Source organism: Stigmatopora argus, chromosome 18, assembly GCF_051989625.1.
Source record: "Stigmatopora argus isolate UIUO_Sarg chromosome 18, RoL_Sarg_1.0, whole genome shotgun sequence".
NCBI classification, from domain to species: domain Eukaryota; kingdom Metazoa; phylum Chordata; class Actinopteri; order Syngnathiformes; family Syngnathidae; genus Stigmatopora; species Stigmatopora argus.
Genome location: NC_135404.1, coordinates 7339461 through 7355800, shown reverse-complemented (window position 1 = coordinate 7355800; position 16340 = coordinate 7339461). Strand labels below are relative to the sequence as shown.

At 43.1% G+C, this 16340-nt stretch overlaps 2 protein-coding genes and 1 non-coding gene across 4 annotated transcripts; all 3 read left to right on the top strand.

Moving 5' to 3' along the window:
• Nucleotides 1-6: 6 nt before the first annotated feature.
• trnai-uau (transfer RNA isoleucine (anticodon UAU)) lies at nucleotides 7-100 on the top strand. The gene is made up of 2 exons: nucleotides 7-44; nucleotides 65-100. It is a non-coding gene; the product is annotated as a tRNA-Ile (tRNA).
• Nucleotides 101-2278: 2178 nt separating this feature from the next.
• Nucleotides 2279-10049, top strand: ppm1bb (protein phosphatase, Mg2+/Mn2+ dependent, 1Bb). 2 transcript variants are annotated; one of them, XM_077626061.1, is made up of 6 exons: nucleotides 2279-2684; nucleotides 6258-7094; nucleotides 7357-7474; nucleotides 7554-7665; nucleotides 7782-7839; nucleotides 8005-8954. In XM_077626061.1, the coding sequence occupies exons 2-6, from the start codon at nucleotides 6264-6266 to the stop codon at nucleotides 8284-8286; spliced, it is 1401 nt and encodes a 466-aa protein (XP_077482187.1). In that variant the 5' UTR covers nucleotides 2279-2684; nucleotides 6258-6263; the 3' UTR covers nucleotides 8287-8954. The 2 variants fall into 2 exon arrangements, with proteins under 2 accessions (XP_077482187.1, XP_077482188.1); XM_077626062.1 differs by lacking the exon at nucleotides 8005-8954 and adding an exon at nucleotides 9150-10049 and having other exon boundaries at nucleotides 2280-2684.
• A 1658-nt stretch (nucleotides 10050-11707) lies between these two features.
• Nucleotides 11708-15574, top strand: six3b (SIX homeobox 3b). The gene is made up of 3 exons (XM_077625816.1): nucleotides 11708-11873; nucleotides 13460-14262; nucleotides 15037-15574. Exons 2-3 carry the CDS (start codon nucleotides 13610-13612, stop codon nucleotides 15167-15169), a joined length of 786 nt encoding a protein of 261 aa, XP_077481942.1. The 5' UTR covers nucleotides 11708-11873; nucleotides 13460-13609; the 3' UTR covers nucleotides 15170-15574.
• The last annotated feature ends 766 nt before the right edge of the window (nucleotides 15575-16340 follow it).

Genomic DNA, 16340 nt, shown 5'->3' with positions numbered 1-16340 from the left:
CGTGAAGCTCCAGTGGCGCAATCGGTTAGCGCGCGGTACTTATATGACAGTAAAATGCAAAGCTATGCCGAGGTTGTGAGTTCGAGCCTCACCTGGAGCAATTTTGATCTTCGTAAATACAGACATGTTCCTCTAATAACCTTCAATATATATAGTGTGGAAAATGGTTCCCTCAAATTTCTTCATGGTCAACATCGTGACCTCTCTTGCTCATTTATGTAATTAATAAGCAAAAGAGCAATTTAAAATATTGTGTTCATTTGGATGGAAAATGTTTCTTTATATCGTACGTCCCGTTTAAGAATCAAACTGTCAAGACTTCTTGCTCAGCAACCACACCCTCTAGTCTAAAATTCGATTGTTTTTGTTATGATCTAGGTTGACCACTAGAGGGCATCTTAACAATATCTGTCAAGACTGCTATGTGAGCAAGGACTCGAGGACTTACAAAAAATAAAATAAACAAATAAAAGATGATTTGCGAATTTTCCAGTATTTGGGATTCAATGCATACCATTTCTTTCACTTCTAGCTGCTTTTATATTCCTTTTAAGCATGTACGTGTTGTCCTTTTTGGATAAAAAAGCTTTTTAAAGTGTCTATGTGAGGTCACTTGTTACTTTTACTGCCTTTAACAGTTACTTTTTAGTCATTTAGGCTAGTAGGAAAAAGCACTTTTTGGTATTTAAAAAAATCCTCATAAAACCTGGCGTCCCCACTCAGTATATGTAGTCTAGATATAACATTTTTGTGGAAAATGAATACATATTTGATTTATCAAGATGTCCATCGCTACAAGTTGCTAAGACCACAAGTTGCTAAGACCACAAGTTTCTTTGTTAGGTGTAATCATAATGTACAATAACTCCTCCAGACTTGAAATCTAGTCTCTCTGTGTGTGTGTGTGTGTGTGTGTGTGTGTGTGTGTGTGTGTAATATTTCCAGCTGTTCTTTCTTCCTGTGCGTGCATGTGCGACTGTAAGCTTTGGCAAAGCTGGGAATGAACAAGCAGAAGATTGCAGTAATGACATGACCCAGATGTCCTGGCGACAGGCTGAAAATGAGAGTGCAGATCAAGAGGCCTTGTTAACCCCCTCCCATCCATTCATGGGGGGTATTTAACAGCTGGGTCTGCATGTGTGTATGGATTAGATGGAACACTTTTTTTTTAATTTACTCTTTAGTTTTTTGGGACCCCTTTTGTTAGACTGGGTGGCTAAACCAATGGCTCAGCGGGCCACTTTAACGGATGAAAAGTGTGTGTGTGTGTGTGTCAAAAGGGGGACGAAAGACAACAAGAGTTTAATATTCAGGATAAGCTGTGATTGAACATCCAGCGAGATCAGAGCGGAATGATCAAATTCTGCCAGTGATAATCCTTCATCTTGGAAAATTAAATACCACTCGGGTCTAAAAGACATACACACTTATTTACCCAGAAAAAAAAAGAAAATCAGGTCTTAAGCTGACCTGTCTCATCACCCCACTTGCTTCCTTGGGGACGCGTTCTGATATCTGATGAGTTTTTCATTAACAAGACTCAAGTCTAATCCAGCGGGAGGAACACAAAATGACAACGGATAAATCCCAAGCACACATACAGAGCACTGATATCCAACATGACAGTTATATATTTATATTTAAAAAAATATTGCCCTACTACTATTGTATTCAATCCAAGATGGATCTTTTTTAAAATGTTTATATACTGTCCTGGAGGTTGGGAATGCACCTATGATATTTCCCTATTTGAAATGAATTGGTTCCATTACCCAAACACACTACTTTAAAAAAATCAGTTTTTAAAATTATTCACTGCCATTGACGCGAATGCACCCCCTCCCTATTCAAATGAATTGGATGTGACGCCCCTCCATACCCATAAATCACTCTTGTATGTCTTCACATTGTACACAACAGTGATTACATCTGTCTTCATGATAGCACGGGCGAGGCTCAATGTGCAAAGTGTAGCAATTCGAGCGTCTTTACACGCTTCCAAAAGTCAATCAATTATCTTTTATCTTGATTTTAATCAACTTTAAGGACAGGCTTTCCAACCGCACCTTTAAGAAGAGTGTACGTAGTTTCCCCTCGTTTTGAACGCCGCTTCTCCGGGGCACCCAGGTGACCTCAAACAAGCGCATAAACCACTGTCATCTAATCGACCAATAGGAGCTTGGCTTGTAGCTAATTGACATTGAAACCAGCAAATTATCGCACGTCTTAGCCTCGTGGATTTTTCCACCAATGAGCGAGCGCTTAGCCAAAAATAACACCTCCTCTTGTTCAGCACCCAAAGTCGAAGGAAAGCTCTGCTTGTGGGCCTCTCAATGGAGGAAAGTACTTCATTTGTCACTCTTGTATAACATTGCCCACTTCCCAGTCCCTTTTTTTCTTTCTTTCTTTTTTTAACATTCACTGCTCAGGGGGGACCGAAGTGGCGTCAAACATGAGTCAAAATCAACGCCATCCAAGCAGGGAACCACCGAGAGAGGATTTAACGCCGCTCATCTGAAGCCAACCTCGAATTATTATTACTTCTCCCCCTCCCTCAGCTCTCCTTCTCGATCAAATAAGGAAACTTATCTTGGCGTTAGCTATACGGAGAAGCTTCTCGAGGCCTTTTCGTCGACGCCAATCGAGGCGAGATTGGTTTCGGACTCGCGGAACGACGGGAAAACGTAAGTAGCCAGTGCTAAGTAGCATTATGTGTGTGTGCGTGCTAGCACTTAGCATTAGCACGCAACACTTGCTAGGCCTTAACCCACCACAATGGGGACTATCCAAGGTAATTCGACGGGAATTATTCATCGTTTAATCACGATAACCTGCGTTTAATGAACGTAAACGTGTGTGTCTGAACGGTGAGGCCTAGAAAAGCGTAAAAACCTTTGGGGACAAGTTTCTAAAGTATGCGCCGTCATAAACAGCGCGGACGCCCCTATAAAAGCGGTTTTATTTCGAAATTCACGCAGTTGTGACGTCTAAGGGGCAACGCATCTTATTTTGTGGGGGGCAATATCTAAAGACTGCTTCTAAATGAGTTTTAGGTAGACACTGGCAAGGTCTCTTGTCATTACCTTCCAATGGTTAGCCTGTTAGCTTAGCCGCCGGTTGGAACTGCACAAATTACACTGACGTTGACACAATGTCAAAAATCACATGAGTACCTCTACTTACGAATTGGATTCGTATCTCAAATGATCATAACCCATTCAAAAGAAAGGGATTTAGATATGCAGTGGAGTGGAACCACACTTATTCTGGGGTTGGGACCTATTTGTTTTTTCCAATATTTTTAATAAAACAACCTCTTGTAACACACATTTACACTTAGTCATTGTTTTTGGGGCTAAAAATATTTACTGCATTCTCAATAACATTAATGTTTTTTTTTTAAATTTCACTATGCAGATCCATTAGACAAAATACTACAATATGTACTGCATACAAAATATTCGACCAGCACTTCACATGAACCCTGACTAAAATATGAAAGTCGCTTTTATATGTTTTGGATTTTAAAAAATATATAGATGTTCACATTTGCTTCTACAGTATCGGACTAGACATTTGATTTTGGAATTAGAAATGCATATATTTTAAATTGAGAAATCTGGAGGAGCATTATAACGGTGTTACATTGAGTGCACAAAAATTTGAGCCTAAATGCCATGTGTCATATGTTAACTCCCTGCAATATATTATGTTTATATATTTAGCGACATGTTACATTATACATTACAAGGATCTCAAGTCCCCTTTTTTGGGGGGAAAGTTGTGCATGGCTTGTGAACAACAACGGCTTAAGTGCTATTGATTAGAATATTATGGACGTCCATCAACGTCAATGGCAGCCAGTTCATCTTGACCTGAGGTGAGTTATAGTCTTCAGTACTCACAAACAAATAATTTATCTTGATACTTGTTTATTTTTTTTATGGATCTCAAATGAAAACGTGAGTAAAAAGTAGTAAATAGAAAATATTAACATAAAACTAGCATCAATGAACGACTGAATACTTTCCCAAACAATTTTTTGCTGATATATAGCAAGTTATTTTTGATAGTGTAAGATGATATTTTTTGGTAGTGCGTATAAAAACATCCCCTCGTGTTTCCTATTTCTTGTTTAGGAATGTTACTGAGGCATTTATGTGGTAATTTTTGTGCGTTAGCATTAAGCTAGAGGGCATTTTGAAAAACTTATGTATATTGTGTTTAGCTTTACACGCAATGTAAAAATGCTGTTCAACCAACAATATTGGCCACTTTGTAAGGGGCAGTGTAACATGTCAAGAGGCAATTTGCACTACAATATAGTTAGATTAAATGTCACATCTGATTATTATTATTTTTTATACCTTTGATCTTAATCTTAATAATCATCTAGCACCAGTTAATTTTGAACAGATTTTTGCCTCTTCCTAAGAACATCTGGTCACGATGTCGCCAAACAACAGCTACCCAAAAGTGATTGCAACAATTCTTACAGGTATTTGACAAAGCATGGGAAACCTCTAAACCTATTAGCGACCTGGAGCTAGCGTGCTAGCCGTTCCCCCACTCGCCGCAGTGTTACGTAATCCTCCTCACTTCCCTCTTGATAGTCCCCGCTTTTTTTTGGCAGGAGTGCGCGTCTGGGGGCGGGTTTTGGGGTTGACCCGCGGTCAAAGCGCAGGTGACGAGATGGTTTTGAGGGACTTTGCGGTGTTAATGCGCTGAGCGGGCGTGTTGATTTTGGCAGCCCTCTGGGTGTCTCCTCTCAGCTTTTAAAGGCAAGATGATGCAACGTACCTTCCTTCCTTCCTTCTCATGTGAGACATGCGGGAGGGGGATGTCGCTGAATGAAGCTAAGCTTGGATGTTTGCACCGCATGGTGGGTGGTCGCTAGGCGACGGCAGCGTGTTTGTTTTATTTTTAGCCGGAATCACTGCCGGAGAGAACGGACCGCATTTCTGGGCTGGCGTTCTCCCTTACGTCGCCGCGCCGAGTTTCGTTTTTCACAATGGCGTCGCCCTGGTTGTGAAACCCAAAGCGGTGTATTAATAGTGCGGCTACACATACACACATTCCATTGAAAACAGTTGTAGTCGTCCCTGGAGTGGAGCGCTAGCCTTTTTTGGGCACATGCCCGCTAGTGCCGGCCAATAGAAGTTAATTGGTTCCAGAGCTTGTTTTGTAACTTGGAGTTTTCGTAAGTAGAGAAGTACTTTATATGTAAGTTCGCTAATTTGTCCTCCACGGTCCTCCAAAAAGCTACCAAAACTTGTCTAAACTTCCCCGTTCAGTTTCAACGGCCCTATCCATTTACAATAGAACATTTAACATCCTCAAAAACATCCATTTGCTCAACCCTGCAGAAAAAAACACAATTCATGGTCATTATTTTTGACAAAAATGCTAGCGGCTAAATTTGCAAACAAATTGACCCAGTGAGGCTCCGCCGTGACGCTCTGCTTCCCGGCCAACTCGGTTAATAGCATTAATAGCGTAGCGCTTTGTGCACTGGAAGAGGCTTTACAGGCAGTGCTGTAATCCTGCTCCTCTTCCTTCTCCTCTGCGATCTTGCTCTTTCTTGTCAGGAACTATGGCGCAAAGTCATTAAAAGCGCTCCATCACTTAGCAAGCGTTTAGGCCATCCAAAGTGCTGACGCTCACCAAAAAAATACAGCAGATGATTTACAGAGGGCCCGTCGGACGGAGCAGGTACTCGGGGAATGTTTGAAGCACTAAACGGTTTAACACGCCAGATTTTATGGCTGCACTGGAGTGGAGAGACCTTTCAGAGTTAACTCATTTACTGCTATTGATGCGGACAACGAATCAACTGTCCAATTAATGGACAACTACAGTGGTACCTCTCCTTACGAAGTTAATTGGTTTACATTCAGAGGGATTTTGTAACCTGAAAATTTCATACCTAGAGGCATTCGTAAGTCGAGGTATGACTGTAGTTAACTATTGGCAGTATCCCGAATTGTTGTTTGTCATAATTTTTTTTATTGTTTCATATTTTATTAAAGGATTATTCTATTTTTAAAAAAAATGTTCAGTGCATATAATTGAGCACAATGATATTTCTTTGTGTTCCTCTAATAAACAACAATTTTATCAGCCAACACTACTAAGCTGTCGTCAGTGGCTGTCATTGAGTTGACAAAGTACATCAAAAGCAAAGTGTCTGTGTTTGTATTTTTTCCTTTTATTTATCTTTTTAATGACAAACCCAAAATGTTTTTTCTTCGCTGTAGGCAGTGATGGGTGCGTTCCTGGACAAGCCGAAGACGGAGAAGCACAGTGCCCACGGCGACGGCAACGGTCTCCGCTACGGCCTGAGCTCCATGCAGGGCTGGCGGGTGGAGATGGAGGACGCCCACACGGCAGTAGTGGGCCTCCCACACGGACTCTCCGACTGGTCCTTTTTCGCCGTGTACGACGGGCACGCCGGCTCACGGGTGGCCAACTACTGCTCGGGCCACCTGCTGGAGCACATCCTCTCGGGCGGCGCCGAGTTCGGCTCGGGCCCCGGCTCGGTGGAAGGCGTGAAGGACGGCATCCGCGCCGGCTTCCTGAAAATCGACGAGTACATGCGCAGCTTCTCCGACCTGCGGCAGGGGTTGGACCGCAGCGGCTCCACCGCCGTCTGCGTGCTCCTCAGCCCCAGCCACCTGTACTTCATTAACTGCGGCGACTCGCGGGCCGTGCTGAGCCGCCAGAGCGAGGTGGGCTTCTCCACGCAGGACCACAAGCCCTGCAACCCCCGCGAGAAGGAGCGCATCCAGAAGGCCGGCGGCTCGGTCATGATCCAGCGGGTCAACGGCTCGCTGGCCGTCTCCCGGGCGCTGGGGGACTACGACTACAAGTGCGTGGACGGCAAGGGTCCCACCGAGCAGCTGGTGAGCCCCGAGCCCGAGGTGTGCGTGCTGGAGCGGGCGGCCGACGCCGACGAGTTCGTGGTGCTGGCCTGCGACGGCATCTGGGATGTCATGTCAAACGAGGAGCTCTGCGAGTTTGTGCGCTCGCGCCTCCTGGTCTGCGAGGACCTGGAGAAGGTGTGCAACTCGGTGGTGGACACTTGCCTGCACAAGGTGAGCCTCGCAAGATGCACGCCACTATGAAATTGTCTTGCTTACATTACCACAAAAAAAATCATAGTTATCATACATTAGTATAAACATGTATATAATTGATACCTAACATTATAACGTGAGTTTTTCCCAATTCCTACATGATAATTATAGCAATTTTGCGTTTTTACTGTGGCCTTGACTGTTTATTTCTTTATTAGCAGCATGTCTTTGTGTAGTAATTGATCGGATTGCTATTTTATACTCGGATTGACTGTTGTAGGGGAGCAGAGACAACATGAGCGTGGTTCTGGTGTGTCTACCTGGCGCACCTAAAATTTCTGAGGAGGCTGTCAAGAAAGAGGAGGAGCTGGACAAATATCTGGAGGCCCGCGTCGAAGGTCAGCACACAATTGCAGAAAGGCTTCAAGACTTTGAAGCGGGTTTATTTTATTTTGATTCTTCTTTGAACTTTCTCAGAACTCCTCACCAACTGCTGTGAATCCGGAACGCCGGACCTGGTGTCCGTGCTGAGGAGTATTGCCACGGAGAACATCCCCAACCTCCCACCAGGTGGAGGTCTGGCGAGCAAGTAGGTGAAACACGAGCATGTTTGTTAGAGATAGACATCCAAACTGCTAGATTAAGTCAGATTTTGAACATTTATTTTTAAATCTAGGAGTCACCTTGTGTTTATGTATTTGGCAGACGAAGCGTGATCGAGGCAGTGTACAACAAGCTGAACCCCCACAAAGAAGAAGAAGGGGTAAGTGTCCTTTTTTCTTGACACTACGCCAGCTTCACATGTCGTCGCGGACCGGGATAGCTTGCGTTTTTTTGTTTTTTTTTGTCACGGCGTGTCGTACCACTATTGACTGGCAGGTTAAAGAATCCGTTGTGGCGAAAGGTTGAGTGTGGCGTGTCACCTCAGGCCTGTGCGGAGGGAGAGGAGGAGAGTGAGGAGAGTGAGGAGGGAGGCGGCGGCCCAGCGGCTCACCTGCTGGAGGCCTTGCGGCAGTTCCGCCTTCACCACCGGGGGCAGTACCGCGCAGCCCTCGAGGACTCGCTCGCCAGCTACCAGGCACGAAGGACGGATGACGGCCATGACGACGACGGCGAGCAGGAGCGGACCGCCTCCCCTCTCTCTCCCCCCTCGCCCCCGCCCTCACCCGCCGTGGCCGAGCCCGACGCCCGTCAGGATCCCGCTTTTTGACTGCTTCCTCTCCTTCCTCCTTTTTTATTTTTTCCTTCCGTCCTAGAAACTCCTTCATTATCCAAAGTTTAATAACCGCTCGAGTGCGCTTTCCCTTCCCCTGCTCGCTTGTCACCCAGCCAGGCGGCCATTTTAAACTGACCCTTTCTGACTTTGACCCCGCCCACCTTCTCCCACCCCTAACTCTACAAGTGGACAAGACAAAGAGACAAAGAACCGCCTTCTTGAACATTCGCCTCCGCCATTTTCTTTTAAGACTGCGAGGACACGCTTGTTTGTGTTCCCGAGTAAGATTGTAGTGTACGAGAATGAGCTGGTGATTAATCATTGCTGCTAAAATTATGCTTTTTGTGTGTGTGGGGTTGGGGGCATCTTAACTCGTTCACAGGCATTGGACAGAAATTGATGTCCATGTCAAGTGTCCGTGCTGAATGAGTTAACTCGTGTGTCATAACTTTAAATTGCTAGCATTAATCATACACTGATTCAAGATATGCGTATATCCAAAGCATAAAGGACTTAATTCATTCACTGCCATTGACTGTGAGACACTTCCAATCCATTTTGACTGGTTCAGTCAAAATGTAATGGACGTCAATTGGTGTCAATGTCAACTAATAATTTAATCAACCTGACAAGCTAAACTAATAAAAGCAATTTCAGATATCTTTCAGTGTTTTGAGTTATGAGTTAAATTTCGGCAGGTGTTCTGATGACGCTAAATCAGGTGAGTCAAGGTCACATCTCACGACCTTTCGGTTAAACTCAGGCCAAAAGCACACATTGCATCTAAATTGGGTGGGATTTTTAAAATAGCCTTGAAGCTAACACAACATTTCCCTCCATCTTGTTTCTCCGCCCAGTGCACCGGCGAGCTGGAAGACCCCTGTTAGCCCCGGCGACCATTCTCAACCCCCTCTTGGAGGATCAGCAACAGTCGTCGTCGTCTCTCCACGACGCCATCTTCTTTCTCCACTTTACGGGGACTTTTGGTGTGTGTGTTGGAGTGTGTCGGTTGCGTGTGCGTGTTTGTGCCGGCCGAACGACAACGCGATGCACATGCCACCGCCTCAAAATGGGAGGAGTCAAGATTTTATGAACTTGAGCATTTTTCCCTTTTTTGTTTTTGCTTTTTTTTGAATGTTGACGCCGGACCTGACAAGGACAGCAAGCGTGTTTGTGTGTGTGTGTACCTGTGTGAGAAGCGGATAAAGACTTTGTACGCACTTGTTTTCTCCCGGACTTTTTTGAACGCAACAAGCGCATTAACATTTTCACCCGTGCACGTACTGTATGTTGTGCTGCCCTCGCAGGCCACACTGCATGAGGACATGTTCAACTTTAATTGACACTTGACTGACCCCGCCTCCCCGGAGGGTTCTGGATTCTGATTGGAAGATTTGCACGGAGGCAAGGTGATGATAATCAGACATGGACGTCATGGATGTGAGTAAGATTTAAAATGTGGTGGTGGTGGTGGTGCTGGTATATCACTGGTTGGACTTCATTGTTGCGACTCGAATAGCGACCCCTTGCTAACACACGTGGAAGCGCACACCGAGGCATGTCCCCCCCCCCCTCTTTTTTTTTAATGGTGTCCATGGGATTCCTTAGCTGAAGTGGTGGTTTTCAAAATAATCCAGTATGTTTCTGGTTCTCATGTTTGTATTGCTGTTGTTTGTTTGCACTCAACATTTGATTACAGAAAGACTATATATGAAATAAAACCAGAGAGGGGGCGCGAGATACCCCACCAAGGATAATGTTGCTGGTCCTTTTCTGTAGCTGGAGGAAGTACTGTGTTTTCAAAATAAAATATTATGACAAGATATCAAGTAAGTAGCCTCCTAATAGCACTCAGGACTTATGTTGTTTTTTCAGCAGTTTTCCTATTTCAAAGAAAATGTTTTTAAAAAAGTCCTATTTTATTTTTTTCCTTAAACCATTTTTAAACATTAGGACAGATTTTACTTTTTCACCTTTTTATGTGGAAAAATAATACAAAAAAAATAATATTGAGAGGAAATTGAGAATTTTTAGGATTGTAAACAATCGATTTGTAATGAGTGTCAATTGAACTGCTCATCAATTAATCATGGCATCCCTAACCAACTCAAAATATATTAAATCTAATCTATGAGTTGTTATTCAATCATGGCATTGTGTCTTTAAAGTCTTCTCAATCCCCAGCGGGATTATGAGATTTGTTAAAATGTGAATGAGCAAACAAAACATACGTATTAATATATTAATACAGTGGCGATTTAGGGGTTTACATTCAATTTGGTTGATTATTTGGCACGTGCGTGTCGGCTATCCAATATATTTAATGTGAGGAGGGTACCCCTAAAACCCCTCCCGCCCCAGTATATATTGAAACGATATCCCCATATTTCATCCTCTTGTTGGCCTTTTTATTTTTTTAATCTTACAGAAATGACACAAAATTAGAAATCCAATTTCTGTGCACCGTTATTAAACAACCACTGCAAAGCAGCCCCCCCACCTCGTTGCCCCAAATGTACGCGCTCATCCCTGCGTGAAACATATGATTTTGAGTGGAGTAATTTAGAAGATGAGCGGACGGCCATTGTTATCGGGATAATCTGCCTCTTGCTGCTCAGATAGGTTAACATGCGGCGGATTAAGGGGGATTATCCCCCCTCTGCCACACCAGACAAGACCTGTCCTGAAAAGAACCCCCCTCCCAATGTGACCCCACCTTTGGTTTTTAATTTAGCTTTCACCATTTCCTTTCACGCACGTCGCTTTTTGTTTGGGTTTAAATGCCACAAATCACAATTTTCTTGCCTAGTATTTCATTTGCTGCCGTGATCTGTTACTGTCAATCAAGTTGTTTTATTATCTTTTAAAAGAAAGTCAGAATTTAGTAACAGAAGAATTGCAGCGTATTTTTATGTATCGCTCCAGCTGTTGGTATTTTTATGGCTGCTGTGCGACATCTGGCGACATTTGACCATTTATTAGTCAAATTATCTAATCATCTTGTTTGTTAAATGCAGAGGTGTTTGTTTTCATGTTTGCACGTGTCACCCATCTGGCCAAATATTTCAGTAAATATTAGTTTAAACTTGGAAAAAGTCGCTTTCAATAGGGATGAATTGATAATCAATTCTGATTTTGTTAGTTATTTGGATTAGTGAATGGCTTTAAGACTTTTTTCAAAATTAGAGAAATGGGGAAAAATATTTTCTTAAAAAAATATTTTTTTAATCAATTTTTTTTCTCAATATAAAAGTGAAAAAAGCAAACACTCCTACTTTTGTTTGAGTGTTAATGCAGATATTTACAGGAAAAATGTGATATATATATATATATATATATATATATATATATATATATATATATATATATATATATATATATAAATAGCAGATCCAAATAAAAACAAACAGGCCTCATAAAATGTCTATTATTGTCAATGGCAGCTGACGACTCAACCATTTTGTAACTGAGCATTTTTCCCTCTCTTAGCGGGTCAAGACGTGTGCCCCCTGAAATCCCCCGCCAAAGAAACAGGAAGTGATTAGCGACTTAAAGAAGATGAGGCCCACCACTCCTGGCAGGTAGGTTTAAAGTTTGCTTGGCGGGGGGTGGGCTAAGAGGTCAGTCAAGGGGTTAATTAAGGACAGGGGTCTTTGTTTACAAGCCGCCGGGGACCCCTTGGAAAGTGTCATCCTTTTACGCTAATTGTGGCAGCGGTGAAAGGAAATTTCTGTTCGTCGTTATTGCTTGGGTGCAATTTGGGAATGGTGGGAGGGGGGGGATTCTACGTCTCGTTATATTAAGTGAATAACTTTTGTTAAGGTTAGCTTTTGTAACATTAGCCTGAATCTTTTGCGTTTAAACTTTTGTTAAAAGGATGAAAGATGGCGATCTAATCTTTATTTATTAAAAAAAAAACTTTTCTTTTCATGTAGCCATTGAAGTCAATTTGAAAGATTTGTCAAAAGATGACTTATGACTTTATTTTGCTAATATGACTTTAATTTTTCTTCATGAAACATAGCATGAACTCTATTTTGGGGGCATGGTGGGGGTTTCATTTTGTTTACAGCTCTCCAAATTAAAAACTAAAAAGCAAATGTTTGTCTTGTAATCAAAGTCTAAACAATGGCATTCTTACGATGATCATTCTTATGATAATGACATCATAAATCTGATTTGGCTCCAAATTGAAAGGGATTAGCTCGACGACTGCTTCCCTTTCTGGCCTCCGGTTGCCCAAAAAGTGGCCCCCACCCGAGCATATGGCCCTCGGGCCCCGGCGCACCGACATGCGCTCATGTTGATTGAATAATGCCGGGCTATTAAACTAATGCGGGCCCGCCTTTAATCTCGACGTCCACCAGGATGCGGCTTAGCGGGCAATTTCCACAATATTGAGCAACGCGTTAAAAGTGATTAGAGTAGCAAGAGAGCAATGGAAGATTGAATGAGGTGATGATATATTTGCAGCCCGAGCCAGCTTGGATGAAGGAACAACTTCTAATGTAAAATTCAGTTTTGTGGGAGTTGATCGCTTAAATTATCCAATCAGCCACGACTTGCTCTCAAGGGTTTTGCTGGTGTCTTTTTCAGATGCTTGCTTTGCTTTCAAGTCCGTTTGAATAGCTTTTATGCATATTATCAACTCGCTCATGCTATCTTCCGCTAGCTGTTTATCTTTTATCCATATTAGAAGAAGGCTCTCCGTCTCGTTATGAATGTCACTGTGTAGCTTGGAAATTATGCTTTTAAATCATGATTTTCATTGTTACTTCATTCTCTTAAACAGGGCAGATGGTTCTTCAATTGCTTTCCCTTAACACGCTAATGTATTCATTCATTCATTCACGTTCTGCATTGCTTATCTTCACAAGGCTCATGGTGTTGCTGGAGCCTATCCCAGCCAAAAATGGACAGCCTCTATTGGTTGCCAGCCAATCACATGGCACAAAAAAATATTTCAACTGTCATTTTTGGTGTTTTTTGTGTGGATTTTTCCCCCTAAATTTGATCCATTAGAACTACTTCCACAATGCATAAGGGAAATTGGGACTGACTATTTCCAGACTGCTGAAAATTACAGTAAAGTATTATGTTAGTGTATTGTTGGCTGTGCATGGAAATGTCTAATCCACATCAAGTTTGAAATCCTTTTGATTGACAGCTTTGCCAGGACAACCGTATCCAATCAGCACGCTGGCGGGGTGACTGACCGGCCCCACCCCCACCCACACACCCACCCCGAGGTACATTCATAGACCGCGTCCCCGGCGCGCGGCCCTTCCACAAGGTCCGCCGCCCCCGTCCCTTCCACATGGTGTTCCGGTGGCCTCTCGACTTTCTCTCGGCCTCCCGCCTGCTGCAGCCGGCGGCGGCCCCCCCGCCGCCCGCTTCGGACGTCCCGCCGCCCGGCCTCTGCTTCTCGGCCTCGCAGATCGCCGGGGTGTGCGAGACGCTGGAGGAGTCGGGCGACGTGGAGCGCCTGGCGCGCTTCCTGTGGTCGCTGCCGGTGACGGCGGACGGCCGCGACTCCATCTCGGAGCACGAGTCGGTGCGCCGCGCGCGTGCCGTGGTGGCCTACCACAGCGGCAGCTTCCGCGAGCTCTACCGCATCGTGGAGACGCACCGCTTCACGCGCGCCTCGCACGGAAAGCTGCAGGCCATGTGGCTGGAGGCGCACTACCGTGAGGCGGAGAAGCTCCGCGGCCGGCCCCTGGGGCCCGTGGACAAGTACCGCGTGCGCAAGAAGTTCCCCCTCCCACGCACCATCTGGGACGGCGAGCAGAAGACGCACTGCTTCAAGGAGCGGACGCGCGGGCTGCTGCGCGAGTGGTACCTCAGGGATCCCTACCCGAACCCGGGAAAGAAGCGGGAGCTGGCGCACGCCACGGGGCTCACACCCACGCAGGTGGGCAACTGGTTCAAGAACCGGAGGCAGAGGGACCGAGCCGCCGCCGCTAAGAACAGGTGAGGACTCGTCCGTTTGGGCTCGGATTGGTCATTTGGGAAAGGTCGCGAGTGAAAACTATACTTTTTGTTGAGTGAAAACTTATTGTAAAAATTTTGATTCTTACCTTTGTAGGCCAAGTGACTTTTTGTAAAAAAAAAAAAAAAAACTAAAATGGAACCTCAAATATTACCTGCTGTGTCATACGCCACGTTTTTAATGTAATTTTTAATTTTAATTTAATTTTAATGAAATATTTGAAAAACAATGAAGAAAAGCCATTAGCAATAAAAAAATGTAACTAATTCAAAATAACGTTTAAGAAAATTCAAACCTCAAAGACACTAAAACTAAATCTAGTAGTATAGAGTCAACCAGAAGACAAATTGTACTTTTTTGTTTTTTGCCAAACATTGACGGCAATAAACGTCCAATCTATTTTAACTCTTCTATTCACATCAATGCGTGTTTTCAATATCTATTTTCTTATTTTATTAACTACCACACAGCACATAGTATTAGTGCTAAACTGAAAAACCTCATTCTGAATGCCCATGTTTCAGTGCCATTGACAGCGTTAGACGTCCAATCCATTTTTGACCCTCCTAATCAAAATATAGATTGGAAGTCAATCATTATCAATGCCAGCAATGTTCCTCTTATAAAATATATTCTGCCTCCTGTCACCATTGAAATGATTTCCGTGCAAAGGTTTTTTTCTCCCATTCAACAGTTTCATGTGACTTAACAATTCATTTTTTATTGAAATAAAACCTTTTTTTTTTCTTTCCCAGGTTGCAGCATCACCGTTTGTGTTCCGACGGCACGGATCACTCTCTTGGCGGCAGGGGGGACCTTGAAGCCGAGCGAGCCCACCAACAGACGCTCCTCTCTGTGACGGACAGTGAATCAGACCTGGAGGTCTGATGCTTGAGGATGAACTCATTAAGCTGCCATTGACGGCGATAGACGTCCAGTACTTTTTGGACTTTGGTGTCCAATCTATCTAAACTCTATCTCTGTTAATGGCAACTAGTGAGTCAAAATGGCGAACAAATAGACTCAATCCCCCGTGGTGGTCCCAAGACACAACTAAGCAATAAACCTCACCGGACCCCCGCACTGAGCTATGCAACTGTAGTCCTCCCCCTCTTATTTAAGCCCGCCCCCTTATCCATATTTCCTGGATGTCCAGTTCTTTCTACAATGACTAAAAAAGCATCCGGTGTTTTTATTGAATTGAAAACTGACATGCATTTGGATATTCTATGACATTGTAACAAATGATTTTTTATATATACATCTATATGAATAAAATAAAAAAATATTGGATACATTGCTGGTTTTCTTTAGTTTTTTTTGTCTTATATTGGTTTGTTTGTTCATGATTATATTTATACACAATACAATTAAAGAATTTTTACTGGTTCTTTTGGGGATATTCAACATTTTCAGAAGGGAAAAACGTCCATATGCGTGTAAATTTAATAGACAGTAACCTGATTCCGTTATATGTTTACATTTTTCACAAAGCCATCTTAAAAGTTTTTACAATGGAAAAAAAGCGTATTTTGATTCCTTTTTATAGATAATTTTTCCCAATTAAAATAAAATAAATTGATATTTGGGTACCTTTTTTATATATTTGATATATATTTTATTTATATTTTATATATTTCAAAGATATATATTTACCTTTTTTAAAGCATGGCCCTGAAAGTATCAATCTATGCCAAACAGGAGAGTATAATGTCATATATTTGAATATATATAATAATATACTATCAATTGAGTCGTCATTCAATTTCTGAGTGAGACTAGCGCTACCCAGCGGTGCAAATCAGAACACCCACTTCCAAATACAACAATGACGTCACGTCCGGGAGGTCTCATAAGCGTCACTTCCACATGACCAGCAGGGGCCGCAGCTGCTCAGGTTTTCAATTATTACTATTATTCTTAACCTACATGCATTTATTTTTCATTTAGAAGTGACTTCATGTGATCTGGCATCAAATAATTTGGCACTAATATAAGTCTGTAATCACTTTAGCACGAGGTAGTTAGCTAGTGGTTGTGTCCTAGTCGTTCTCATTCT